The 14,854-nt window shown below is 41.6% G+C and overlaps 1 protein-coding gene across 1 annotated transcript in view; it reads left to right on the forward strand.

Moving 5' to 3' along the window:
* The window catches only part of PDE11A (phosphodiesterase 11A), a 721,237-nt gene that overhangs the window by 106,768 nt on the left and 599,615 nt on the right, over positions 1-14,854 (forward strand). Inside the window, exon 2 of the mRNA XM_040357670.1 lies at positions 4,368-4,526. Coding sequence (XP_040213604.1) covers positions 4,368-4,526 — 159 coding nt within the window. The remainder of the gene's footprint in view (positions 1-4,367; positions 4,527-14,854) is intronic.

Below are 14,854 nucleotides of genomic sequence, written 5' to 3' on the forward strand. Positions count from 1 at the left end.
GCAACGGTGTGACGTGTAGCATGTAGCTTCTCCCAACGCGTAATGTGCAGAGCTGTGACATCACTGACTCTCCTCCCACCTGTACACACAGTAGGTAGCGTGGCTTGGCATCAATCAAAGGTAAGGGGGTGTAGCAAAACAATTTGCTGGTGTCAGGATTTTTGTCATTAACACAGTGAGGAGGATTTCAGCTGATAGGCTGCTCTTTCACAGGCAGACTAAGGACAAGTAAGTTGTGCTTGCATGCTGTACTACCTAAAGTGGTCATTTTATATTGGGCTTTTTGAGTTTACAAACGCTTTAAAGCTGAAGTCCAGGCATATATAGAAGACACACAATGATGAAGCTCTGTAATATTGAATACATCATGGCATTTATACTCAGTTTAGATTGCAATCGGTGTAAGTACCTGCATTTGATCGGATGCCAGTAAGTTCATGTGCATGCTGTTAAGAGAAAGCAGAGAGACTTTGATTGGCTCTCGGTTATGATAACCTGGAAGTGATGACCTGAAATCACTTTTTTTCAAATCAAAAGCATTCAAAAACACTAATCTTGGATTTTAGGGGCAGAGGAGGGATTTGGGGACCTATAGACCCCAGATCTCTCCATAAAGACTACCTGTCGCATGCCTATTGTATTGCTGTCAAAATGATGTTTACATTCCTTGTGACAGTAATAAAAGTGATCAATTTTTTTTTTTTTTTGCAAAGCAACAGTGTAATAGAATATATATATATATATATATATATATATTCTTTTAAATACATTTAAAAACATTATTTTTTTCTTTTAGGTGCCCCCTGTATTCTCTCGTGCCTCTTCTTTTAACGATATATAATGTTTGGGTGTTCTAAGTAATTTACTACCAAAAAATACTGATTTTGACATCAGAAAAGGCCTGATTTGGAAGTGGTTAAAATAAAAAAAAAGTTCCAAATGATTCGTGCCAACCCTACTCTTTACCTCTGCAATTCACTTTCTATGAAATAGTATATTATAACATTTGAAATATGAATACCATGTTGTCTCTATAAATTGCTATTTATCTTGTATGCATTTTGCTTATTTTTTTAACAATATAAAACGTTACATATTACTTTAGTCTAGTCTAGACTAATAGCTAATGTATTGCAATTTGGTTGAAAAAATAATTCTTATCGATTTTAGACAATCTTACAAGTCTATTGTACTGTGTTGAAATTATCTTCTTGTGTATTTTTGTCCTTAAACATAAACTGTAAAAAAATATTAGCTTGAATGTGGTTAAACACAACTGTAATATAGCTTCAAAAAAGGAATGTTAACCAATGAACATTTAACATCTATGTTGATGTAGACTGTTACCGCCTTCTTTTTAAGCTTCACAAGACATAATAAGAGGGGTCAGGCCATCATTCCATCTTATGTCCAAATTATTGTGATATGCATTGTTTTATAAATGCTGCCGCACTGATTATAAGTAGTTTCACTTATGTAGGATAAAGAGTGCCAGTTATGCCTTGTACACACGATCGGAATTTCCGATGGAAAAAGTCAGACTGACTTTTTCCATCAGATATTTCGATCGTGTGTAGCCCCATCTGAGTTTTTTCATCAGAAATTCCGATGAACTCCATCAGAGTTTAGATATAGAACGTGTTATATTTTACTCCGATGGAATTCCGTCGGAATTCTGATGTGATTTGGCCAGGCAAAAGCCTGATCGTGTGTACGGGGCATTATTCTGCATGCCTATGTACCCACTGAGTGGAAAAGCTGTCTGAAGTTAAATAAAATGCTTTGATAGATGTGATTGGACTGTCAGACTTCTTTCTGGCTGCCATCATAACACTTGTCTTTTTGTATTGATGGCATATAGATGGCAAACAACCAAAGACTCTTTTTTCTCTTTTTTTAAATTTCCATCATTTCTATCTCATATTTATACCTCAGAATCAGATTCAGACCTATTCCAAAATGTTCCTGTGTGCAAAAATGTAATCTAAAAGTGTATATAAAGCCAATATTTTTCAATGTATTGCATAGAGTCAAAGGGTTAAGACCTGTGAAAACAATCCGAGATGTAGTCCAAAAATGTTTTATTTGTCACAGGAACAGGAGGGGAAATCTTTCACAAATGGCACACAGATAGTGGAAAAATAACCTAGGGTCCTAAACACACACTGTTTAATTTACATGATCCCTTCTCTTTCTGTATGTGGATGATGGCACTGAAATTATTTTAATTAAAAAAAAAACATCTAAGTACTTTTTTTACTAATCGATATACAGTACAGCTGTCATGACCTAGCCATTTACCAGCCTGTCTGCAGGGTAACAGTAGTAGGATGAGCTTCTAGTCCTCTGCTACGGGTCACGTGTTCACAAAAACTGAGTTAAAGTAAATAATTAGTATCAATAAACTATTTTAAATTGTCTTTCAAATATATATTTGAAATAAAAAATTTGTTGGCAATAATATGGTGCTGGTGGATTTTTGCCAGTCACAGGCTGCATCACACCCCTCCAGCCAGTGTCTTAAAATAAGATGGAGGTGAAACCTTTATTAATCTACATGTAATATCCCACCCCCATTGTTTTTAGCTGTTTAGTGAGCATAGAGGAGGAGGGAGGGAGTGGGCTGTCATTTACCACTGTGTATGCACCCACATGTGTGACTCCATAGTTCAGATGTGATTGGAAGGAAATGCTCAGCATAGGGACTCGCTGAAAACTGAGCATGTGTAGAGCTGCCAACACTGTTCTGCAAAATCCCTAGCTAAATTGGGGACTTGGACAGAAGGGGGAGATAGCGGACAGCAGGATCAACCAGGTTTTTTGCAGAATACAAAAAAAGAATCTCATAGTGAGTATAAGCATCATGAAATGGAGCAAAATGTTGAAAGCTACTCTATTTGTGTGTTGGGGGCCATTGCTAACGACTCTAATTTGCAGGGCAAAACGTGCATCACATATTACTTTGTGTTACTACAATTTATTGGTGTACAGCCAGCTTAAAGAAAACCTGCACTAAAAAAAATTGCTGACCTCTACGTATGGAAATAACGAATCCAAGGGTGGCATGCTGATCCAGGGACTTTAGTAATATCTGAGTTACTGACTTTGAACAAGTATGCAAGTTCTAACTTTATACTGACTTTCATCATGTACAAGCTTTTTCTAAGTCTGAGACATCTAGGCAAAAATCTTTTTTTAGAAGGTCAGCAAGGGCAACCTACATATTTCTCTTTGTACAGTAGATTGTTCGGATCTGGATATAGTCTGTTATAGTTTTATATAGTTTTATATCTATCATGTGGTTATGAACGAAATCTGTATTGCATGATGGGACAAAGTTTTATCCTATTTTTGGGAGTATCAGAATCTATTTCAGGTATTGATTGATGTCGGTGTCCCAAATAGGGAATTTTTTCCTCACTTTTTGCCCCTGAGACACAAAGAAGGGAGGGGAAATTTCCTTACAATTAGGGAAAATTGCACCTTTGAAAGCTTCGTCCATTTAGAGATTTTCTCCATGCTCCTCTATATTGTGCATTTCGCCTCACTTTCTGTCCTAGCAGCAATAGTGAAAAGGATAGAAATTGAGTGAATCTCCTTAACAGCAACAAATTATAAAAATTATTTGAAATTATTAATTGCGATCTTTCCTTTCAATCTAAAACTAGAAAAAGTATTCTGTCTGGTATAGCCTTTTACATTTGTACGCAACACTACTTAAATGTATGTTTTTGAATGCAAAACTCACATTTGGGGAGAAGAGACTGAGTTTGACACACTGTAAAGCCGTGTACACGCGATCGGTCCATCCGATGAGAACGGTCTGATGGTTAACCGATGAAGCTGACTGATGGTCTGTCGCGCCTACACATCATCGGTTAAAAAAACGATCGTGTCAGAACGCAGTGACGTAAAACACAACGACATGCTGAAAAAAATGAAGTTCAATGCTTCCAAGCATGCGTCGACTTGATTCTGAGCATGCGTTTTTTTCCCATCGGTTAGGAATCCATCGGTTAAATTTAAAGCAAGTTGGCTTTTTTTTAACTGATGGTTAAATAACCTATAGGGCCCACACACGATCGGTTTTGACCGATGAAAACGGTCCATCAGACCGTTGTCCTCTGTTTAACCTATTGTGTGTACGAGGCCTGACTGGAATCCAAACATTATTGTTAGGTCCTGCTGCGTCCAAAGAAACACAACACAGAGCATATCATACGCAGCCTCTGAACCTTCATTTACAGTACTCCATTGAAGTTAATGCGATTAATTAAACAGTGTCTGTGTACATGAGACCATAGTTGTTTGAAACAGAAAACTGCTTAAATCTATGTTGTGTTCATTAATATTTTTGTCTTTTGTAGGACAGACGATTCAGTGATGAAATAGACAAGCTTACTGGGTATAAGACAAAATCTTTGCTGTGTATGCCAATACGCAGCAGTGACGGGGAGATCATCGGTGTTGCCCAGGCAATTAACAAAACCCCAGGAGGAACCCCATTCACAGAGGATGATGAAAAAGTAGGATACATTTAAGCAGTTTTTTTTTTGTTGTCAAAGTTATCTTGGCAGTATAATGTCTATAATATAGTCTGGATGTTTATATGCATTGGCTTATGGAAGCATTTTATTAATGATTAATGATATGTTATCCACATTACTAAGTTCAAGGTGAGGAATTAATAATAGAGATCTAAAAAAAACTGGTATATGCACAGACATAAACTACCACTTGCCAGGCTTTATGGGGGAGTGTGTGAAACACTACTATTCCATGTGATGGTGCTAGTGATTGGTTGCTCAGGTACAACAGCACTGTCAATAAAAGATGAAGGAGAGACTACCCAGCCCGGTGTAAGCTCCAACTAAATCTATTTGAAAATTGTACCTACTGAACTGTATGAATTTTAATCCATCTATTGCCTTTTTAAAGTGGTTGTAACCCTTAAAAAAAAAAAATGCTCTGTCCCTTTAAGGCACGAGATATATCACAGTGCTTTTGCCATGCCAATTTCCCTTTCTATGTTCTGCAATACCTGACTGATCCTGCCTGTTCCGGTGTTCTATGATTAAGCACTAGCCAATAGTGCGAAACGTGTCGGCTACATTTATCCCCTATTTTGCTGTGATTTGTAGTGTTTTTACAATTTTTATAATAAAGGCAACCATCAAGTTTTTTTTGGAGTGAGGCTATCCATATATTTTCTCTATTTTTGCCTTGTGCATTGACGGCACCTGGGATTTTCTGAGAGGACATTGATTGTTATAACTAGGGTTGTCCCGATACCACTTTTTTAGGACTGAGTATGTCCCCCATATCCAGCAATGTCTCCCCATATGCAGAAATGTCCCCCATATCCAGCAATGTCCCCCATATGCAGCAATGTCCCCCATATGCAGCAATGTCCCCGCATATGCAGCAATGTCTCCCAATATGCAGCAATGTCCCCCCATATGCAGCAATGTCCCCCATATGCAGAAATGTCTCCCAATATGCAGCAATGTCCCCCCATATGCAGCCATGTCTCCCAATATGCAGCAATGTCCCCCCATATGCAGCCATGTCTCCCAATATGCAGCAATGTCTCCCAATATGCAGCAATGTCTCCCCATATGCAGAAATGTCCCCCATATCCAGCAATGTCCCCCCATATGCAGCAATGTCCCCGCATATCCAGCAATGTCTCCCCATATGCAGCAATGTCCCCGCATATCCAGCAATGTCTCCCCATATGCAGCCATGTCCTGTTTCCCTTACCTGTATCTCGCCGCATCCCCGCTGCCGCCGACTGTGTAATACGGGCGGGAACATTACAGGCAGCTTTGAATAGCTGTAATGATTGGCCCGGCGCTGCGTATAGACACTACCCCTTGCTCGGGATTGGACAGTTCACCCAAGCAAGGGGGAGTGTCTATGCGCGGCACAAATCATTACAGCTATTCAAAGCTGTAATGTTCCCGCCCGTATTACACAGTCGGCGGTAGCCGGGATGCGGCGTATCGCGGCGGCGGATTGCGGCTTCGGTGGCGGCAGTCGGCGGCGGCGGGAGGGGACGGGGGGGTGGCAAGTATTCTATTTGTGTATCAGGGCGGGGTATCTGCGTCTGAGTACCGCCGAAAAAACTCGGAATCGGTCCCGATACCGATACTAGTATCGGTATCGGGACAACCCTAGTTATAACATATCCACCTGGAGCGCTAACTCTCTTTCTCTGTTCCGGTGTTCTTCCGTGTGTATTGCATTGTATTGCTGTTGTATTGTGTCCCTATATATTGTAAAGTGCTGCACAAACTGTTGGTGCTATACAAATCCTGTATAATAATAATAATAATAATAATGACCATGCTTATCATGGCTACTGATCTCTGGTAGCATGATCAGATTACGTCCCTCTGGCATCCAGCTCTCTCCTCAGTATCTCTGCATCTCCCTGTCTCCCCCTCCCTCTCTCTCTGTCATTTCCATAGTCTGTGTGTGTGAACTGTGAAGCCGATCTCCTCCCTGCCCCGCCCCTCTCCTGCTGCCTTGTTTGAGTAAAATTCTGCAGTTGCTCCTCCCCTTTGTTAAAGTGTAACGTAATGTCTATTATATCCTTTACTTTTATCCTCTCTGTTTCACAAACATATTAAGTGCAGTGTTTAAATTTTAAAAGTTAAATGCCTTCTTTGCCCAGGGCTGCTGTGTGATCACATGTCCTCCCTCTGCTAGCTTGCATACATCAGAAGAAAATCTCAGCCCCTCCCACTGCATTCCTTAAATTGAGAAGGAGAGCAGAGGGAGGCCACGTAACCACACAGCAGAGCTGGGCAAAGGAGGTATTTAGCTTTATAAAAAAAAAAAAACACACACTGTATTTAATGTGCTTACCCCTAACATACGCTACAGCTAGCGTCTGTGTTCTTCACCTCTAGCACTCCCCTTTCCCATAAGACAAGCAGGCTTACTGGTACTCAATGCCACACCAGGGCATGCACATACTAAGCAAAGCAAACAGGTACTTGCGGTTGGCAGACAAGGTTCAGAATAGTCAGGGTCAATCAATAGTCAAAAGGCAGGCAAAGTTCAGAGAATAGTGAATATCCGATCTGAGGTCATAAATAGGGTAATCAAAACAGCAGAGCAGGACAAACAGACAGAGAGCTTGCACATATTACACACGCTATATCACAAGCACGAGACTGCAGGCTTGGCTGGCTTATATCAAGTTTGGCCTCCACCCAGAGACTGGCCACAATTAATCACCTTCGAGGTGGAGAATGCCACAGCCAAAACCAGAATGCTGAAATGAGGAGCAGGAACGCTAGATGCTCCTGACTATATGTTCCTGAAACAGAAAGGATAACAGAATATAATATATTTGACTTTACAACCACTTTAAGTCCACCTAATCTGGTTGTGGTATCCATCATGGCCTTGACTGGAGCATTTGCTGTTCAGTGTAGTTATTGGGAATGTGTGCACTGTTTGCTAAACCTGCGTTTGCAACAAAATTACTGATTTAGAGCTCATTCATATGGATGTATCACACTGTACCCCTGCAAAGGATGGATGCACAGGTGTTCCATGCTGACCCATGCAGGTAGCCTGTTCAAATTAATGACTGGCTGCCAGCTGCACAGACCTGCATGGATCTCCATGTGCATACTGAAGTATACATCAGTACAGGTCAGATGCACAAATCAAGACGCAGATAGACTTAAAAAGGTGGAGATCGTGACTTCACCACTTGGCCTCTCCACCTCATCCAATCAGTGAACACTTTGCATTCATTGTGCTCTAAATGGGGCTTGTGTCAAGTAAGCAACCTACTGTGTTCATTCCCAGCAGGGTAGCCACTCGGCACAGGACCCAGAAGCTAGCAGCATTCACTGTATTATCTGTGCCTAATACAGTCATTTTTAGCTTTCACTGGAATTAGCTAGGTATGGCACAAACATACTTAAAATTGGTCCAAGATAGACCATTGTAATTATGCAAAAAAAAATTATATTTTTTATTTTCTGCTATAATACATATCCCCAAAAAATTAATAAAAAAAATAATTTTTTTATCAATTTAGGCCAATGTATTCTTCTACATTCTTTTGGTAAAAAAAAATCCCAAAAGTTAGAGCGTCTACAAACTATGGGATGGATTTAGGGACTTGTATTTATTTATTGTTTTACTGGTAATCGCGGCAATCTGTGAATTTTAGCGGGTTTGCGAAATTAAGTGACACTTTTTGGGGACCAGACACTAATACAAAGATCAGTGCTATAAAAATGCACTGATTACTGTATAAATTGCACTGGCAGAGAAGGGGTTAACGCTAGGGGCGATCAAAGGAGGGAGGTGCTTACTAACTGTGAGAGGCAGTATCACACTGAAGGAAAAGAGAGATCTATGATTCAGCTTAGCAGATCACAAGAACTCTTTTTCCATTCCTGACAGATCCACCATTTGCCTTGTTTACACAGGCAGATGGCTGATCCACCTCTCCTGTGAACGATCGGTGGGTCGTGGCAGCCATCGCAGCCACTGGACGTGCTGATAGCCTCCCGCTGTGTCCATTTACAGAAGGAGCGGTGCCCCAGTGGCATGCATGTTTCCCCAAAACCGTGTGCACTAATTCACGTACAGGTACGTGATTTAGCGCAGCCGGGTCAACCTGCCGCAGTAAATGTACATGGGGGCGGTCCAGAAACATTTAGAAATCATCAACAGCACTTTAAAGTGGATGTAAACCCTTACATATACCCAGTGAAGCAGCCTCAGATGACACACAGATATGAAACAAATCTCCCTACATTAGTTTTACATGTACTGTATATCTACTGTCTTCAGCTTTATATATTCTTTAGAATGTTCAGATCATGTTAGGAGCTTTTCTCTTCCTGTTGAGCACTGCAGTGAAGTCTGGGCATCAGCCAAGACGGCTGATTGGAGGAAAGGCACACACCTCCACTCCACATAGGTAGAGACTCTTAGGCCCCATACACACGGGAGGATTTATCCGCGGATACGGTCCAGCGGACCGTTTCCACGGATAAATCATCTCGAGGATTTCCGCGGATTTCTATGCGATGGAGTGTACTCACCATCGCATTGAAATCCGCGCCGAAATCATCTGGCGATGACGTGTCGCGCCGTCGCCGCGATTATGATGCGGCGACGTGCGCGACGCTGTCATATAAGGAATTCCACGCATGCGTCGAATCATTACGACGCATGCGGGGGATCCCTTCGGACGGATGGATCCGGTGAGTCTATACAGACCAGCGGATCCATCCGTTGGGATGGATTCCAGCAGATAGATTTGTTTGGCATGTCAGCAAATATTCGATCTGCTGGAATCCATCCCAGGGGAGAAATATCCGCGGAAAACAGATCCGCTGGAGTGTACACACCATAGGATCTATCCGCTGAAACCCATTTGCTGGGATTTTTCAGCGGATGGATTCTATCGTGTGTATGGGGCCTTAGAGCTGTTCATTGAATAGTTCAGAAGTCTGCTAATCTATTTATAGCATCCTCCCCAACACAAAACTCAGGCTGCTTTTATCTCCTGTGATGAATAACTTGTCACGAGTTATCAGGCTGATAACAGAAGAACAGAGCAGGAGAAAGATATGGGGCATAGTGCTTTGGAGAGAGATAAGAAAACACTGCACATATATGAGCCCAGCTCAAATTTAATGAATCGGGTTTACATCCACTTTAATTTCACCTTCCCTATTGACTCCAATTTATTTAGTTAAAACGGCAAACGTTACAAATATGTCTTGGTTGTTGTTTTTAATTTTGCAATTATGTACTTTGCTTCGACATAGAAGTAAATATATAAGCCAACACACTCTCCGTTACTGTATTGTCTGGGTTTAGTATCAGTGAGGTCATGGGGAAGGAATAGAGCAGATATCTTGGAACAGTATTTTCCTGCAGGATACCCCAGCTGTTATGACATTCCTGGCATGATTGAATTTGCTTGCATCCTCCCAAACCGGACTTAGTTTGATTATAATGACAGTTCTATTTCATTTCAAATTGTGTATTCATTAAACATTGGTATATTAAATGCTTATAGCATATTAAATGAGAGTTGAATTGTATATGATTTTTTTTTTATTGTAAAACAAATGCATATGATTGTGATTTTAGGCATATTAAATTAGGTAGGTTAAAGAACAGCTACCGTATTTATCGGCGTATAAAACGCACCCTAACTTTAAGAGGGAAGTTTTAGGAAAAAAACTTTCCACAGCCCCCTTATTACGCGCAGGCACAGTTAACCCTCCATTTTCAGGGTAAAAAAGTGAGTGTTATACGCCAATAAATACAGTAATTATATTTTAGTGCCCTGCTGTCATGATTGGGGGTTCTTAGACGTTTGGAAAAAAAGCAGTTATATTTATTGGAAAGCACTGATAGCACTTATATTTTTGGCTCACGGCATCTTAAATTCCATTTAACAATGTGTTGTTCAAAGATTAAAATACAATTAATTAGCCATGAAATGTTTCTATTTTCCCAGGTGCATTATTTTGTCAATTTACAGTGGTTCGTAGTCTATTCTCTTTTCATTCCATGGTCTGTCCTAATACGCTTCAATAAATAAAGTCTTGGCATGTGTTGTTTTAGCCTTCCTGTGTTGCTTTTTTTTTTTTTTACTAAAAATGGGAACTGAGGGTCCATTACCAAAAGACATTAACAGATATTGATTCACATATGGCATACACAACATTCTGCACAGTTGGAAGAATTATGCTCTGGGGAATTGGCTTGTATTGGTTAGTTTCATGTTCGAGAAAATATCCAACATTATAAGGAAAGACACATAACTGATGATTAGGGAGATGGTCCTCAGGGGCATTCCCTATGTAACTTATTAGTCTGTTGTCAGTTTGTGTAGGCCATGTCATCTTTTTATATATTGTGGAGTATAGTATTGATCTCGAAATGACCCGATGTGTTGTATGCTTTAACAGACAGTTTTTATGTGCACTTTCCAGGCATATCAGGTTCAAACAGATACACATACACAAACACCAAAACCAGAGTTTCCTAACATTATATGTCAAATTGTGTGCCCATATAGAGGTCTGGCTTTGTGGAAGCAATATGCATCATGGCTTATGGTGGCATACTGAAACTTCGAGGGGGAGGCAGGCTGCTTCCCAGATAGCAAGCAATTGTGATGCACGTTTGAAAATGACTTGCTAAGCTATTGCTAGCCTTGTCAGGCTTCACAAGTTTGTATTTACAATTGCAGCAAGTCCCCATTGCATGACTCCAGACCAACGTTTTTGCAAGTCTGCTGCAAGTTCTGGTTTAGTTATGTTGTGCAATAGTCATCCCACCACATGGGTGTCAGGAACCATGAATCAGACTGAGACAGAAGTGAAGTAAAAATCACACTCTTTAATAAAATGGTACACACAGTGCTAACGTAGTCAAAACATAGCATGGGTACGGTAACCAGAGCTGGTAGTTAGAAGTAAAGAGGGAGTGGAGGGTTTGGCCTGGCTGTGTTTGTGTGTGTGTCTATGGATGCGCACAGCCCTGCTTGGGAACGCGCCCGCATGGGTGCCTCCTCAGCACATGGCTTGCTAAGAGGGAACCTGCAGCAAAGGAGGAGCAGACAGCATCAGTGGGGGACTCTAGAAGTGGAGGTAAGGGACCATTCAGGGCAGGTAAGTATAGCATATTTTTTATTTTAATACCATCACTATAAAGATGTCCAAAGGCATGCACTATATGCCTGTTCCCACCTTTTAATTAAAAAAAAAAAAAAAAACTTCATTGACTGGTGTACATGACTGTACTTTGCTTATATCAATAGTCTCAAAAGCTGCGGCTCAAGGGCCAGATTTTCTTAACTATTTCCTGCCTTTGGAAGACTATTTCTCCCACTGATTTGAGGCACTAATCCTCCCACTAATGCCAATGGTGGGGGCACTATTAATCCCTTTGATACCAGATTGGGCATTGTTTCTGCTCCTACTATAGGCTCTAACTTTTTTTACTCCCACTGACCATAAAAGCCTGAGATATTGTTTACTTTCACTGTTGCTGGGACATTTTTTACTCCTGCTGGGCACAATCTGGCCCACCTAAATTATGAACTGACCCCTTGTTTACAAAGTTAGTAGACCCTTGGTTTTTATGAAATTGTGCAAGCATAATCATGTCCAGTAGATTATAAATTGATTATAAACGTATTTTATACAAAGTGCTGGAAACTGTGCAAACAGCATAGTAAATTTGCCCATAGACATTAGATGATTGTTGCCCATTTCAGCTGAAGCTACATTGTTTCAGGCAAGCACCATTTATGTCCTTAAAGCGGGAGTTCACCCGAAAAAATTTTTTTAACCTTAGATTGATGCTCATTTTGTCTAGGGGAATCGGGTAGTTTTTTTAAAATCGAAGCCGTACTTACCGTTTTAGAGATGCATCTTCTCCGCCGCTTCCGGGTATAGTCTTTGGGACTGGGCGTTCCTACTTGATTGACAGGCTTCTAACAGGCTTCCGACGGTCGCATCTATCGCGTCACGAGTAGCCGAAAGAAGCCGAACGTCGGTGCGGCTCTATACGGCGCCTGCGCACCGACGTTCGGCTACTTTCGGAAAATCGTGACGCGATAGATGCGACCGTCGGAAGCCTGTCAATCAAGTAGGAACGCCCAGTCGCGCAGCCCATACCCGGAAGCGGCGGAGAAGATGCATCTCTAAAACGGTAAGTACTGCTTCGATTTTAAAAAAAACTACCCGATTCCCCTAGACAAAATGAGCATCAATCTAAGGTTAAAAATTTTCATTTCCGGGTGAACCTCCACTTTAAGATAAGCCAGCTCTGCAGATGTCTTCCTGTTCCCCTCTATCTTTAGTCATATAAATCACCAAGTTTTTCACCTCACAGGTTCAATACCTACACAAACATCATTTAGCCGCAGTTGTCAGCCTTATACACTGGATGGTTGTTGATATATAGTATTCAGATTTATAAGCTTAATTTTCAGTCACCCAGTCATGCAAAAGACAGATCCTGCAGTCAGCCTGTCCTCAGCGTCTTCCTTCTAGACACATGTAACGAGTATGTGTGTATTTATATATACAGTATCTCACAAAAGTGAGTACCCCCCTTACATTTTTGAAAATATTTTATTATATCTTTTCATGTGACAACACTGAAGAAATTACACTTTGCTGTGAGTGTACATCTTGTATAACAGTGTAAATTTGCTGTCCCCTCAAAATAACTCAACACACAGCCATTAATATCTAAAGCACTGGCAACAAAAGTGAGTTCACCCCTAAGTGAAAATGTCCAAATTGGGCCCAGATTGTCAATATTTTGTGTGGCCACCATTATTTTCCAGCACTGCCTTAATCCTCTTGGGCGTGGAGTTCATCAGAGCTTCACAGGTTGCCACTGGAGTCCTCTTCCATTCCTCCATGATGACATCACTGAACTGGTGAATGTTAGAGACCATGCGCTCCTACACCTTTTATTTGAGGATGCCCCACAGATGCTCAATAGGGTTTAGGTCTGGAAACATGCTTAGCCAGTCCATCACCAGTAGTGGTCGTCTTGGAGGTGTGATTGGGGTCCTTATGTTATAATACTGCCCTGTGGCCCAGTCTCCGAAGGGAGGAGATCATGCTCTGCTTCAGTATGTCACAGTACATGTTGGCAATCATGGTTCCCTCAATGAACTGTACCTTCCCAGTGCCGGAAGCACTCATGCAGCCCCAGACCATGACACTCCTACCATGCTTGACTGTGGGCAAGACACACTTGTCTTTGTACTCCTCACCTGGTTCCCGCCACATGCATGACACCATCTGAAAATAAAAATAAAAATGTCTTGGTCTCATCAGCCCACAGGACATGGATCCAGTAATCCATGTCCTTAGTCTGCTTGTCTTCAGAAAACTGTTTGTGGGCTTTCCTGTGCATCATCTTTAGAAGAGGCTTCCTTCTGGGATGAAAGCCATGCAGACCAGTTTGATACAGTGTGTGGCATATGGTCTGAGCACTGACAGACTGACCCCCCCACCCTTAAACCTCTGCAGCAATGCTGGCAGCACTCATATGTCTATTTCCCAAAGACAACCTCTGCATATGACGCTGAGCATGTGCACGCAACTTCTTTGGTTGACCATGGCGAGGCCTGTTCTGAGTGGAACCTGTCCTGTTAAACCGCTGTATGGTCTTGGCCACCGTTCTGCAGCTCAGTTTCAGGGTCTTGGCAATCTTCCTATAGCCTTGGTCAGGGCTTTTTTTCTCGGAGAATAGGTGCAGGAACTCCAAACGTCACCCTTCGTTTCTACTCCCTACCCGCCCCAGAGCACTGTTCCTTGGCTGCACCTCTTACCGACCTTACAGTACCGCCCATTTTAGAGAATACAGAATAAAGTATTATTTTTGCTACTAAGTGATTTGCACAGAATTTGTTAATGATAACAACAAAGAAAGACAGTAAAATAGATCCCCTGCATTCAGCAACAATAGATCCTTTCCCTAGCAACAGTAGACCCCCCAGCAACGATAAACCTCACCCCAGCAAAAATAGAGCCCCCACACAACAAAATACCACCCCAACAACAATAGACACCCGTTAGCAACAACAACTGTCCCAGCAGACTTCATCAATAGACACTCCAGGAGGCTGCAACAATAGACCTCTCCCTCAACAGTAGATCCCACCCAGCCACAATTGCTCCCTCCTAGAAACATAGGACCCCCCACTAGCAACAATAGATCTACCCAGCAACAAGAGACCTCCACACAAAATATATCCCCACCAATGAAAATAGATCCCCCAGCAGCAAGCATTAATGGACCCTCCAGCACTCCTTGCCATTAC

This window comes from Rana temporaria, chromosome 6 (assembly GCF_905171775.1).
Source record: "Rana temporaria chromosome 6, aRanTem1.1, whole genome shotgun sequence".
Lineage (NCBI taxonomy): Eukaryota > Metazoa > Chordata > Amphibia > Anura > Ranidae > Rana > Rana temporaria.